At 38.9% G+C, this 15,863-nt stretch overlaps 1 protein-coding gene across 3 annotated transcripts in view; it reads right to left on the bottom strand.

The window, feature by feature from the left end:
* The window catches only part of KATNAL1 (katanin catalytic subunit A1 like 1), a 928,864-nt gene that overhangs the window by 548,432 nt on the left and 364,569 nt on the right, over positions 1-15,863 (bottom strand). For all 3 annotated transcript variants that reach the window (XM_044073252.1, XM_044073251.1, XM_044073253.1), the window contains one exon: positions 2,188-2,344. In XM_044073252.1, coding sequence (XP_043929187.1) covers positions 2,188-2,344 — 157 coding nt within the window. The remainder of the gene's footprint in view (positions 1-2,187; positions 2,345-15,863) is intronic.

Below are 15,863 nucleotides of genomic sequence, written 5' to 3'. Positions count from 1 at the left end.
AGTTTTCAGTAACATCACCCTTGCTGAAGGGGATGATGATGTATTTTTCTGCATCAAATTTAAGACCGTGACTTTGGCACCAGTCATTAGTCTGCGTAAGCCCTTCTTGCAGGATGCTGACATCTCTAGGGGTTTCAGTGGTTGCTCAGTCATCAGCAAACTTTGTCAGCCAAAGTCCTTTAGTTTTAGCCTCTACTTCAAAGAAATAAATTCTGAGCAGTAGGGGTCCCAGAAGCAATCTCTGTGGAACACCACTGGTTACAGGTCTGCTGGAGGAGGTGGAGTCCCCTAGTTTGACTGTATGAGTTCTATCAGTGAGGCAGTTTGCAACCCACCTGGGTAAGTTTATCAATGATGCCTGAGTGGGGGATTGTGTCAAAGGCCTTGGCTAAGTCTAGCTAAGTCAAATGCACAGATGTGCCCTCGTCTAAGGCTTTGGTGACGATCTCGAAGAAGTCCACCAGGTTTAACAGACAATCTCCCCTTGAAAAAGCCAAAATGGGTGGGGTCGAGCATTTGGAGATTTCCTATATCTTTGTCAATAAAGTACATGTCTGTACACAATGGTGGCAAATGAGATCTGGAGAATGAGGGGGACTATAGCATTGTGAGTAAGGAAGGAGCTCAAGAGTTTGTACTATCCACGAGTGGCTGAGTCGGATCCGAGGATCAGATCCAAAGCCATATGTTGAGGAATGAATGAAAATTGACATTAGATAAACAGGTTATTCTGTAAACATGTGAATGCTGCACCTGCACTTCTATCCCCATTAAAAACTGTTCTGAGGTAACTTCTGAGTCACCAGAGGCAGCTTTACCAACCTTTGTTCCCTTTAAATTTGTTTACGTATTTGAATGACTGATTTAGTGTGTTCTATTGTTACAAAAATCCACATTTTTTTTCTTTACTATTAAATCATTACCCCAAATTCAACATACTTCGAAAATGTAACTGAAATCTGGAATGTCTTTAAAATCTAAAGATATAAGGAATTGCTGAACTTGTGTAAAAGTAGTCTAATGTGACCGTTAAAGGCACAATTGATTAGACACATTACAAGTGCTTATAAATGCAAGAAAGCAATTACTTTAAATTCTGTATAAACTACAAGTTATTTTTCAAAAGTATGAAATAAATTAGACATTAAAATTAGACAGTTCAAGTCTGAAGCAAATCTGATTTATGAACTTTAATTATGCCCTGACTTAGGAATGAGGTCCATTCCAGTCAAGGTATGTAAACAAACAACCATCTTGAGAAATTAAACAGTACATAACTAGCAAGACTGCAGACTGCCATCATTACTCATCAGTGCATTTGGATCTATCTATTGGTTCAGTGAGTCCCATTTTATCACCAGTTCATTTGACTGAAATATGCAAATTCCCCCAGGATTGTACAACATTAGAGGCTGTCATATTAAGTAAGGTGGTAGGCTGCTTGCACTCTACTGTATCCTTGGTTGGTAATTTTATTTCACTTATGGCTAGTCTGATGAAAGCGTCCATCAGCAGAAGAATCACTGAATGATACCTTTACCAGGCATTCTCTGGCACAGGTTTACAACTCATGCAGTGGAGAGAGGATGTGATGACTGGAACATCATACTTATGTACATAAATCTTTACCTTAAATAGCCAGCATCGTGGTACAGAGCGATAAACCTGTGACTATGACCCAGGTGATCTGAGACTGATTAGCAGCCTTGCCAATAGACAGTGGTGATAGAAAGAATGTGTATGCCCATCCACAGGGGAAGGCGGGGATGAGTTAGATGTTTACAGCCACAATCCATCTGAAGAGGGGAAGCATTGCAGTGTGAATTCTAGGGGCAGGCCTACAGCTTACCACTCCATTGCCTGAAGACAACACTTATAAACAATGAGTGTGCACTTGCAGGGGAGGGCATCGTGAGCCCTTGAAATGATGTTGGCAGCCTTCCCCCCAGCCCTTGCAAAAGGGGAGGCATAGGGACCTATGCAAAAATGCTGTCATTGCTGGGATGCCAGCGAAAGCACAATCTGCTCAATGTCAGCCTCATTGATGACCACTCCAGAATGGCTCTCACCCTAGCTGATCTGAGGTTCGCCCAACATCTACAGGATGAATAGGATTGAGTCCAGTAGGGTAAGGCCTGATCGTCAGCAGGCAGATGTTGAGAAACTATCGAGGAAAAATGTCCTTACCTTCTCATCCCTTCCCCTTCCTCTAGGATTACTGGCACTCGCAGGTTTTTCATTTCTTGCTAAGGCCTGTGCTTTACCCAATGCTACACGAGCTGGTGGCAAGTCCTTCTTCACTGGTTTTATTTCACGATTTGGCCGCTTCATGAAAGGAGGAGCTCTGCAAAACAAAACAGGACCGCCAAGAATATGGTAATACAGTGTTATTTTTGTAAAATAATTTAATCCAGCAGACCAAGTATGTTTATTAAATTACAGCTTTCCACTTTTGGATGGCAGAACAGCAACAAATAATTCAGTAAGAAATGAAGAACTGTGGAATAATGTAATGTGGCTGTCACAGCTTTGAAGAAGCTGATTACATGCACAAAACCTGCTATGTCCTGAGTAAGTCACTAGATTATGCTGTGTATGGCATAACCATAGTTTGCTGCTGTATAATGCTACTGGCAGACACTCAACCTTTTTATTAGTAATAAATGGGTATCAAGTCAAATACAACGCATAACATGCAACTGAAAACATTTGCAATGTGCAGTTAACAAAAGAAAAACACTGAATAAAGCAATAGCAGGGACGTGGAAACTGAGCATCAGTTTTCTAGTGCATTGTACTCTAAAGAAATAATGCAAACTAAATTCCTTAGCGACCCTCTGGTCCACATTTCATTGTTTTCTACAAAGTTTATTGACAGATGTCCCTTTAATTTAAATTAATTTTGGAACAGATGTATCAATAAACCAGAGGATAGAGTGCAGAATGTCTTATAATAATAGTAATAATAATAATAACAATAATAATAATAAGCCATTTCAATTTAAAAACTGAAAAAAATACTGTTGCCACTTATTTAATAATTAATAATGATAATAATGATCACACACAGTCATAGCTTCGTTTCATGAAAGCATTATAATAAAATGAAAAACTTTAGGAATTAGCTACACAACAGCTCCTTTTGGTTAGGCTTTACTATTAGGCAAACAGGCAAGTATGGAAAATTCTTCACTTTAGAATTTCCATAATAAATAAGGATAAATTCTACAATTACACAGTTACCCCTTTGGGATTCAGTAATAAAAATATGTGCCTAAGCCTGTCTCTAGGAAACCCTACAATTCACTACGGCTTAAAGTCACTGGGCTACAACTCATGGCATCAGTGAGTTTATCATGGTGTGTTTTCTTTCCTCTCCACAATGCTGTGTGACATGGAGTTTGTTTATATAAATTTTGGGGGTGGCATAGCCCACCACAAAATTCACAACAAAAGTTTTTTTTTTAATTTATAGAAAACAGACCATTTAAAACTCACCAGTGCAATAACTTGTGGCTTCAGCAATCTGTGACTCAAGTCAAAGTATCACTTATAATACATTGGATGGGAAAAGCTTTTTTGCTGAACTCTACTATGATGTACATTTTTGCATTTAGCTTGAGACTGTTTTCAGTACACCAGGTACATACATATTCCACGTCTTTTTGGAGCAGTTTAATAACAGTGGATGAGTGGATAACAATGCCTGTCTTCAAGTCATAAGAAAACGTGTGCCACACTTTAGGCATATTGGTTAGGATGTCTGCAAAATGAATCCCAAAGAGGAGATGACAAAGCACTAATCTCTGCAGCACCCCACTAATTAGTATTTCAGGTTCAGAAAGGGTACTGGCAACTCTCACTACTTCAGATATGTTGGATAGCTATTTTGCAATCCAGTGGACAATGTAGAGGTTTATATTAAAGTGTTTTGTCACAGTTTACCACTGCATCATGGCATCTTTTGAGTTAAACACCACAATACATTTTGCCATAGCTAAAACAAATTCATTTGGGTCATTTATTCAATAAAAAGCTTCACAAACTTTTTACTGAATCAATGGCCCAAATAAATTTAGAGTTTACCTCCGTGATATCAAGTAAGGCAGTGGCCCATACAGTTTAATGGACGCATCTCTGTGCATGCACTGCATGTGTCCATTAAACTCTACGGACACAATTTGCATTTCAAAAAATATATATGATAGCAGGATAAAGGTTGCTAAGACAAAAATAAGAATAAAATAGATGAAAAAATAAACCAACAGGCTAAAATCCAGGAACTTTAATAGATGTATCCAAAAGAGTGGTAAGCAAGTCTTTTATACAAAAAAAGCCCTTAATTATGATGTCATCTAAAAGTTACAAATTTTTAAAATAACAACTACAAGCACACATGCAGTAGGATGGCAACAAGACTCTACTAGTAATATTTTTACAGTGCCTCTACAACATTGTAGTGATATAAGTCAATACTGTGACATTATAAAGAATAACTGGAAGATACTGAATAGTGTACCTGAGTTAAAAGACAAGATAGGAAGTACTCCACATTTTTCTTTCAGAAACAACAAATCCCTCAGGCAACATCTTTGTTATAAGTCCAAAATGCTAGAGAAAGGGATCCCATTATCTGACAGGATTGGTACATTTCCTTGCAGAAGCCTGTAAATTTATTTTTATCTGTCTGTTATACACATGCCCAGTTTTACGATTCACAATTAATGTTGATTTTTATGCTGACTGCAAAACGTGTAACCTTGTATATTTTTCTTTCTGTCAACTATGTCATGTATTTTATGTTGGCAAGAGAAATAGACTCTTTAAGGATAGGATCCTTGAACATCAGAGAGACATAAAGAATAAAAAAGATAGTAAGGCCTTAGCAGCACATATTATGAGCCATGGTACCACACACTCATTTAGGTTCTTTGTATTGCAAGTTTTAGACACTAATTTAAGAGGAGGTGATTTTAAAAACCACACTGAAACTATAGAACAGAAGTGGATTTTATTGCTGAATGCATAAAAACCACCTGGTCTAAATGGGTTTTTTTCACTGAAACCCATCCTGAAAGGACGTAAACTTAGTCATAAATAATATGTTTTATTTTTATATATATATTTATAAGAGCAATATGTTTGCATACATTTTTATAGTTGTTTTTATTCATGATATATGAATGTGTTTTCTGCAGTATGTGTTCTTTTAAAAATTTGTAACTTTTTGATGACATCATAATTAAGGGCTTTTTTTGTATAAAAGACTTGTATTTCTTAGTTAATGTTGTCTGATGAAGCGGTGTGGTCACTGTGAAAGTGCTTACCACTCTTTTGGATACATCTATTAAAGTTCCTGGATTTTAGCCTGTTGGTTTGGTATTTCTACAATTTGCATTTCCCCTGAGTTGATGTCACTGAGGTGAAAGATCATGCTTAATCCTCAGTGACATCAGCACAGAGAAAAGGAATTTCCTGAAGAGTATAGTATTATTCTTTAAAGAATACACTAAAGTTGTTCACCGATGTTTTAAAAGCCTGATCTGCATGTTAAGCACCACATAATTTGGTGCAAAATGTAATTCACTCAAATGAGACAATGCACATTAAATTTCTCTAAAATTTCAATAATAACAGCGTGGGAGGGGGGTCAAAATCAGTAGCATGCAATGAGTGACCTCTGTCTACAGCCTCTGTAACCTTTTCAAAGAAGTTTACCAGGTTCAGGAGACAGAACCTGCCCTTCTAAAACCCAAAATGAGTACAGTCCAGTTAAGTTGCCTTTGTCTGCATAATTGAGTTATGCTATGACACTTTCCATAGCTTTGCCTATAAAGCTGGTGAGGATGATGGACCTGCAGTTACTTGGGTTTGTAGAGGGGCTATTCTTATGTAGAGGAATCACAGTTGCTGTTCCTTCAGACATCACTGACAAACCTTATAGATAGGTCAAAAGGATCAGTTAGTACATACTTGGCACAGATGAGAATGCAGCTTTCTATGCTATCTGATCCCATAGAAACATTATTTTTAGCCTTTGATTCTAAAACTCAACTCAGATTGATGTCAGAGGAAACTAAATTTCCAGGGGTAGTGGATGCAACAATGTAGTTAGGTGGGTGGGGTAAAGTTAACACTAAATTTGTATGCTAATGTATTGACTATATCCTTGGGAGTGGAGTATTTCATATTATTATGGATGTGTTCAGTGCACTATTGAACATTATTCCTTTATTTATTGACATAAGTAGAGAAAGATCTGCAATTTCATTTATCTGTAGCAACCTTCGGTTTACACTCTCCTTTACAGTTTTGTGACAGTGTTAAGTTCCTTGCTGGCATGTTGGATTTCTTAGAACTTTTCATTATTTTTCTTCTTCTATTACAGTTTTATTTAAATGCGCTTTTCCACCATACAGGTGTTTTCTTCAATTTATCATTATGCTTAGGGTGGACAGGTACACATTCTTCTATGAAGTTGTTTAGATACTGGTAAAAACTGAAGGTGAATGTGGCAGCCCTTTCAGATGGGTCCATTTGCAGGGTACTGTTGGGAATTTTGTGTAGGTCTTCAACAAGATAAATTAGGTTTGCTATGGAGAGCTTACTAAAGATGGTTTAATTTAGTGGTGAAGTGATACCATTATGCCTGACAGACAAGGTAACTGATTTCTAGTCAGATTCATCTAGGGATGAGGATATGCATTGTGCAGTACAAACACAAGCTAGGTTAGTAAGGACCAGCTCAAGCATATTAGAGCCTCTAGTGGGTAGTTTTACAATTTGCTCCAGTGCATTGGTAATACAGTCTAGGAAACACTTAAGCATATCCATTTTTAGAGCTGTAAATTTGTCAGTCAGCGCTTGGCTAATTGAAGTTCCCTAGCAAGAATGTATTTGGATTGATATTTAACCCCTTAATAGTATTTATGAGTTTATTTCCTTGGGGTAGGAAAAGAACCCACGACCTTTTGCTCTTCCAGCACCAAAGACAAACATATTGCTTTGCCTCACCTTGTTTATATATGTACCACATGACTTTGGTATTGGCTGTCACTACCTGTAGAGTGCCTGGTGTCCACATTTAGTGCAGAGCTTTGAGACCATTCATTAATTAACGTCATTGTCTGCTTGATATTAATGAGAAGTCTTGCACAAGGGACTCCATAACCTTGAACCTCATTACTGTGAACAAGCTCCGCATGCAAAGTCTAAGGCATCTGTTACAATGCTCTAAACTGGGGAGGCTGTACAAAGGGGACTCCCAGACTGGAGTGTATGTGTTTGGCCAACCAGAGCAAATCTTGCAAAGACATGAAATTACTGGAATTTGTTGATTTGAATTTCTGGCGCTAGGTCTACAGTGACTTGAGATACCACTGGGTTGTATTCATATGGAACCTGGCATGAGGACCCATGAGAATAGATGAAGCCATACATCCCAGGGCTTTTAAATATTCTCTGGGTGAGGTAGTCATCTGTTTTGCTAGGTTTAGATAGTAGTTTTTGTATGCTACTGTTTTACCTGGAAGGAGAAAGTCTATCTTTAAAGATGCGTCTATTGGGCAACATAGGAATACTACTCTGGAGGAAGGACTAGGGGATATCTTTAGACTGTGAGTAAAATCTAGACTCTGAAGAAAGTTCATGGAGAAGTCTAATGCCTTTGTCACCTATGAACTGGAAAAAGCTTTAATCAGACAATCATCCAGGTAAGAAAATATGTTCATAGGTGTTTACTAGGCTAATGACCACATGGGCCTTTTTAAGCCTAGCCATGCATCCCAAATCTCTGACAAGATCTGGTACCCTTGATAAGTGTAAACAGGTGCTTGGGAGGTGAAACATTTACAAGCAGGGACCTGGGAGATGAACCATTTACAGGCTGCCTATGTCCATTAGAGAAATAGGTGCCAAACCAGGAATGAATTTCCTGTTCTCCACCCATTTGTCCAAGTTACACTTGAATTGGGTTAGGGAGGAATTCTGCTTCACATAGATGGGGAGCCTGTTCCAGAGATGAGGTAGTCTCTGGGATACATACCTGTCTCTCCAGCAGGTCATATTTATATCACAGACATGTGAATTCCTTGGAGCTTGCAAAATACTATAACTGAATCCAGGCACTTTGTGAATACCCTCAGTGCCGGAAAAAGCCCAAAGTGCAAAATAGTACATTGACAATGCAAGCCCAAGACTGAGAATAATATATATTTTCTGTGACTCCTTGTGAATAGGCATGTATAATAAAGCATATTTTAGATCCAGTGCGACCATTAAGGTATTTGGATCCAAAAAAGGTAAAGAAATATGAATGGTAAGCATTATGAAGTGAGGAATCCTCAAAAATGTGCTGAGTCTAGAGAGATCTAGAATTGGCCTCCAGTCTGCTTCTTTATACTGTACTAGAAATAGTCTTGAATAAAATCCTTTCTCCATACATGTGGAGGCAGTTCTATTACTCTTACATATAGAAGGCTTGAAATAATAGAAGGCATGAGATGCTCCTGATCTTTGGAAACCTGAGGAATGCCTGAAGGAGATGATCTGGAATTCCAATGAAGTATATATAACACCCATGAATCTGAAGTGATTGTTTCCTACAATGGGAGGCAATGAGAACATTTGCCAGCAATCCTGGAGGAAAGGGATATCTGGCCAGGGTGAGGAAGAAGAAGGGGAAGGGGGGGCATGCTGGAGAAAAATAGTTAGGACTGATGCTTATTATGGCTGGAACCCACTCTTCTTGGTCTTGAGTCCCCTTGTAATTGTTTCTTACACTGGTCCTTGCCTGTTTTTTGTTTAGAGTTAGTCTGTTTTCTAAGAAAAGGACCTGGTTTTGCAGGTTCATTTCTGTCATATGTAGGAAATGCAGACAGAATTGGTTTACCCCTTCTCTTCATTTTACCATTCTCTTCCATCTTCTTAAAGACTTCAGTTGTGACACCCACAAAAAATCTACTTATGCTGAGGCACTTACAGGTAACCTTCCTAAAACACTAAGACCTCCTGCACAGCACAATCACAAAAATGAGTCCTCAGCCATCACATAAACACCCTGTTAAAACATCGTGCACAGCTACACATGATAATACTGTATCCAATGCCTCTACTTCTACGTCCTTAAGGCAAACCACTGCAAAGTTCCTAGTCATTGCTGATTCTATAGTGAGGCACAATGATGTTACCCTCATAAGAATGAGTTAGGAGAGAGTCACAGTTAGCTGCCTTTTTGGGGCTAAAATCTGTCAAGTCACACAGGCATTCAGATCATTGAACCACAGGTACCAATATGACTCTGTCATAGTCCGTGTGGATGTTAATGACTGGAGACCCTTGACTATATGAAGCAAGACATGATTGAGCTTGCTGATTACATGTCTCCGGCAAGTATTAGCCTAGCACACTAAGCATCATACTACCTTATACAAAGATGATGACACATTACCAACTGAAAATGATTGATTTTAACAAGGGGTACAATATTTGATGGCCTGCGAGGGCGTGGTTGACAGACCATGCTATTTTGCCAAGGATGGTCTGCATCTATCCCTTCTAAGCTTTCGGATATTTGCAAAGACCTTTTTCACACCCCATGTTGCCTTTTTTTTAGGCAATGCCAAACTGATAAACCTCCTAACTTAACTGAACCTATGAAGGAATATCTGAAGGTAGTACTGCTCAATGCTAGAAGTCTTTACAAGAAACTCCATTCCATGCAAGCCTTCCTCTCCCTGGGGAGTATAGACATCTGTGTGGTAACGGAGACGTGAATTAAAGTTGTGGAGAGTACCCCAGCAATGTAAGGTTGTAATGCCTGTCACACCTTTAGACCAGCTACTGCACAGGAGGGAACTAAAGGTGGAGGAGTCTCAGTCTATATTAAAACTAACCTCATATCCAGACTTGTTAATGGAGCTCACCATAAACAGGGTCTTGTAACATATTCTTGCAACCTACAGGTCCCTGTAGTAAACCAACCAAGGTAATAGGGATGAAGCTTAGTTCATAAAAACAGAACCAATTCCAAAAATACGAAACCAGCAATGCAAAGTACAACAAAAAAGCTGTTTAATATAACAGAGCGTTCAGGTAAAAACCTTTCACCAGTGTATAAAAGACAGCATCTACCACTCCTCTTTTATATAACACACAGCCATTAATTATCAATCAATCAATTAACAAAATATATAAAAAATACACCTATTTACATATAAATACCTTCATGTCTATATTAATTCATGTATCATAATAAAAGTATGAAATACATCATAAAAAGCATCATGAAAAAGTGCAAAATACATCACTTAATGTAAACACATCTGCTTAAATTTTAATACAGGCTTTACTGGCACCAACTGATTCAAACCAGGAAAGAAGTCAGCATTCATTCTTAATACCCACTCCATTTCCTTGATTTCTAATTTATTGTTTAAACCTCCACCCCTAATACTGACAAAGACCTGTTCAATCACCCTAAATTTAAAACTGTGTTGAACCCCATTTTCAGTGATGTGTTTAGCTAGAGAGTTAGTACATATATTTCTTTTGATGTCAGACCTATTGATCCTGTCCTTCAATTTCCTTATCAACTTAGATATATAGAATGATGGACATGCAGTACATGTAGCAAGATAAACTATGTGCATAGAATTACAAGTAGCTGGACAATAAAATTTAAACTCCTTTCCAGACGAGGGATGAATAAATACCTAATTTTTGTTTATAACATCACATGAACAGTTGTAACATGGAATAGTGCCAGAATAATTGTATGTATGTTCATATGCACTATTTTAAGATCTTTGTAACATAACGTTTGCTTAAGATTAGGACAATTCCGATAAGAAAAACTCAAATAGTCACCAATTAGCCTACCCAACTCAGGCTTAGATTTTAAAATATGCCATTTTTTTCTAATAATTCCTTTTATCACTGTTGAAGCTCTACTATAAATTGCAACATATCGAATCTAATCGGACACAACTAGTCCATCCTGGTCATAAGTAGGCTCCATAGTACCAAAACTAGGTCTGGCAGAAGATGTCCTTAAAGAAAGTACTTGGTCGATCTCCTGATTAAGTACAGATTCATCATAACCTCTATCAATAAGCTCCTGTTTAAATTCATTCATCTGTTAGTGACATTTATTAATAATGGAATTTAATCTACTTATGCGGATAAACTGACCCTTACTAATCCCCCTAAATACATGGGGTGCATGCATACTAGAGCAATGCAGGAACTTATTTTTATGTACAGGTTTTTTTATATACTGTAGTGCTTAGGTCTGTATCATTGTATTCTATGTTAATATCAAGGACATTAATGCTCCCTATAGAACTGGACACTGTAAACTTCAAAAATTGTGTACTAGCATTCAAATATATTATAAACTTATCCAGTTCGGCATTAGTTCCATACCAAATGAAAAAAAGATCATCCACAAAACATTTAAAGCACTTGACCTTAGAACAAAATTCCACAGGCTCATTGTATACAACCTCATTCTTCCATTTATCAAGTACAATATTTGCTTACGTGTTGGCAATGGGATTAACAATCCTACATAATGGTGGAGATCGTCTACTCTGTCTTGTGGGAGTCTTGCTACCAGTGTGGTCATGTTTATCTCTGCTCCTATGAAGACTAAGTTTCGACATGACTCTAGAGCAGATTTTTCGTAATTTACAGTAATACCTACGGATGAACAGAGCTGAAGGGTTAGTCCCTGGCTTGTAGCAGGAGATGTCTGGTCGGAGTGGTTATGAGCCAGTCGTCCACATATGAAAACACCCAGAATCCATAGCATCTCAGGTGAGTCGCCACTACTGCCATGCACTTGGTGAACACTCTGAGGGCTGTAGTGAGACCAAAGGGCAGAGCTCGAAACTGGAAGTAACTGGCTCCTAACCAGAAGTGCAACTATCTTCTGGATCACGTAGTATGCATCTTGAAGGTCTATAGAGCACATCCAATTGTTTTTTTCCAGGAATGGAAGTACTGGCAGCAGTGTCATCATCCAGAACTTGGTCTTTTTCACAGATTTGTTCAGATTTCTGAGGTCCAAAATGGGTCGCTGGTTGCCTGTTTTCTTTGGAAATAAAAAGAATCATGACTAAGTTCTGGATCCTCTCTGGTCTGCGAGAACTGCTTGAATGACTCTTTTTTTTTTAGCAACTTTTAGATTTCGAATGTTGCCTGTTCCTTCTGACTGGGTGAAATGTCTGGAACTGACTGGTTTACGGAAGTGGGGTAGGAGAAGGGAATGATGTATCCTCTGGATATTATGTCCTGCACCCATTTGTCATTTGTTAACTTTTTGCAAGGTTTCTCAGTGCAGGGACAATCACCCCCCCCCCCCAACTGCCTCCAGATGCAAGCAATTAGGCACTCCTTCAGGAGCACTGGAAGGGTATACTAAAGAAAGATTCTTTGGAGCCCTGATTATGCAGGCCTCGCCTGCTGCAAAGGAGGTGTCTTCCATTACTGTTCCCCCCTCTGCCTCTAGGGGAACTTTCACCGTATGTAGGAACATTCACCCTGTGTATCCGGGAAAGACCTTTAAGACTTTCTGAACCACATTTTCCCACTACCTCTCTGACCCTTTCGGGAAGGGTCTAGTAGGTGTGGAAAAACGCACTCCAATGGCAGATAAGATCTTGCCTTGCTGTTCATACCTGGTAAGTGTCTCTTTAAGCTTAGGCCCGAATAGAGGACAGCTCTTCCATCTAAATAAAAAAAAAAACTTTCTGGTGTTAGATATCCTAGTTCTCTAAAAATATGCATCACATCCTAGGAGAAATGGTGTCTAAAATAAATCAGAATCTTATCATCCATACTGTGAGCTTCGGGGTCTGTAGTTTGGGATGTAGAAACTGACCCCCTTGTCCTGGCCAAGATTCTGGTAATGATCCTTGGCCAATTTCTTCAGAAAAAAAAAAGCAGGATTGTATAAGTACACTTACCATAACAGTAGTTATTCGAACAATCACTGCTGTGGTAGCTTTATATACAACAGCCAGCCAGCTTCCAAAGCTTAAGAGCACTTTCTACGAGCCCAACTTATTACCAGATTGAGCACAAGTGATGAAAATCAGCGAGTTGGGCACCAAACTCTTCAGAATTTTCATGTCAGCTGAGAGAGGAAGGTTAGAGCACTAAAAGAGGTCAATGCTAGGAAAATAAAAATGAAAATAAAAGTCCTTACTCTGGCAACAAAAATATGGGGATGGCGAAATGGAGAAACTAGTACTGCAGTGATCCTTCCATTTCTTACCGGTTATTTATTTATTTATCACTTTTTTGACCATAATAATCCAAATGTGGCAGCCCGGGGAAAAATGCTCCTTTTCTGTTTTTTTGAGTACATCAAAATACATCACAAATACAAATACACAAATAGTACAGTTGTGTAACATCAACCTACCATAACAATAAATGTTCGAATGATCCCTGCTGTGGTAGCCTTAGCTATATGGGTTACATCATGCCAAAGATATAATAGCCAGCAAACTTCTAAAGCTTCAGGGTACCTTCCACAAGCCCAAACTGTCAAGCAGCTCAATTTTGAGCTGCCTAAAAGACAAATTTAGGTGCAAAGCCCATCACAGCTTTCCTGCCAGCAGAGTGGGAGGCTGAGCCCTGAAAGGACAATGCTATGAAAAACAGAAAATAAATGTCTACACCCTGGCATAACAAAACACACAAAACACACAGGAGAAATGAAGGAAGAGAGTGACTACTGCAGCAATGATCATTGAGCATCTACTGCTCAACTTACAAAATTGTGCTATGAGCGTCATATTGACCCCTGCTGCAGTAGCCTTAGCTATATGGGTAGATTACTTCAGCTAACCATGTATAGCAGGTGGAAGGAGAAGGATCCAGGAGCCCCTGGAGAATGGTCCTAACAAAACTTGATATGGACCTAGAGAAGGAATCAAGCTAGTAGGGCTTTGTAAAAGTATGTACATAGGACCAAGTAGCAGCTTCTAGAATCCAACCCTTTCAAAAAAGCCATAGATAAAACCAAGGCCCTGGTAGAGTGGGCCTTGACCCTGTCTGGAATTAATCTTGTTATGGTAGGTAAAACAAAAGGTAATAGCCTTAAACAACCATTTGGAAATAACATTGTTTGACACAACTTGTCCCTTCTTCTTACCTTCACAAGAAACGAACAATTGATCCAAACATCTGAAAGATTTAGTTCTGTCAAGAAAGTACCTGATTTTTCTGTGGACATCCAAGATATGGAGTATCCTTTCTCCCTCATTTTTAGGTTCAAAAAAGAAAACGGGGAGATGGATAGTGTGGCTGAAAGTACACTCAGATACCACTTTACAGATAAAAGAAGGATTAGTTCTCAAAGAAACCCTGAAAATAAGATAATGTTGACTATAAGAGCTTGCAACTCAGATACCCTTCTTGCAGATGTCATAACAATCAGTAAAACTGTCTTCCATATTAAGAATCCTTACACCATCTGGGGCAAGACTGTACATCACCAAACAGGCTGTGGCCTGCTTCTCATCTTGGGATTTGTGCTACTGTTTTGCTTCTGGTGACAGAAGAAGCAAAAGAGCACTGTATCCCAAAAGAGTGAAGCTGTGGTGAGACCAGCACTAGTAGTAGTCAGGCAGTAGCCATTCAGGTGACTGCCCTTATTTCATTATTCATGACAAGCTAGATCTTTCTATTCAGTAAGTACTGCTTGATTTGCTTCTAACTTCAGAATATCTGCCTAAATACTTTATCCATAAATCATCAGGCTGTACTTATTAGTTTCTCAAGTGTTTTTCAGTGCCCAGTATAGCCAGAAACAACTTGAGTTGACATTTTTCCCATAAAAGCACCATTGAAATTTCACCAATACCTAGTTGTACACAGGACAACTAGTCTGCCCCCAGAGTTGCAAACCGCATACTCCTGACATTACTTTATATTTTCAATCCAACTGCCTAATCAATAAAAAAAGGGTCTATTGCCATGGATATGAACTTGCCTACTATCTCCGTTACCAGCTTGAAGGATATGGGCATCCTGAGGAAAGGTAGAAATTGCATCATGTTTATTGACAAGCAGTTAAATCTCAAACAAATTGATATAGTATGTGAGAGATGTATCAACACAATCTCACTGGAGGCAAAGCTGTCACATAAACGCACTCCTAATATCAATAAGGCTGTCAGTAGTGCACACGCTGCACCCATCATACCACAATTCAAAGCAGACACACAGACTCACATATGCTGAGGCACTTAAATGTAACCTTCCTAAACCCTAAAGACTTCTCAGATGAAATGCACATAATAAACACCCTCAGCAACCCCGAATGCACACTTTCAAAACAACACCCACATCAACACATAGAGCCACATATCATACAGCCTCCACTTCTAAGCCCATAAGGCAAGCCACCACAGAATCCAACATTCTAGTCACTGGAAACTCTGTTGTGAGACAAGCTGATGTTCCTCTCAACAGGGATGCAACCATACCGGATATGGTCCTCACTAATATAGAAGAGTACTGCACACCCCCCAGTGTAATGTCTTCTCTGGTAAGGTCAGACCATAAAATGGTCTCCTCTGAAGTAAAAATAAAACTGGAACCCTAGCTAACCCCTGGAATATTCAGAAACTATCCTAAGTCTAACTTCTCATTATTAAGTGACAACCTGGCAAAATTTCAAGCCATCATAAACCCTGAGAACTCTGCTACCTACGTAGAACTGTTCACAGACACCCTATACAAGCATGTTAACAGCCACACAGAGGCAGCTGTACCCACAAGAAGGAGTACAGAATTAACTCAGAAAACAAGCCGCTCTGGTGGAATCACAACATCAATAGGCTGTATAA

This window comes from Protopterus annectens, chromosome 5.part1, assembly GCF_019279795.1.
Source record: "Protopterus annectens isolate FY-2018-M chromosome 5.part1, PAN1.0, whole genome shotgun sequence".
In the NCBI taxonomy this organism is placed as follows: domain Eukaryota; kingdom Metazoa; phylum Chordata; order Ceratodontiformes; family Protopteridae; genus Protopterus; species Protopterus annectens.
The sequence above is the reverse complement of the archived record's forward strand: the minus strand, read 5'-3'. Positions and strand labels throughout refer to the sequence as shown.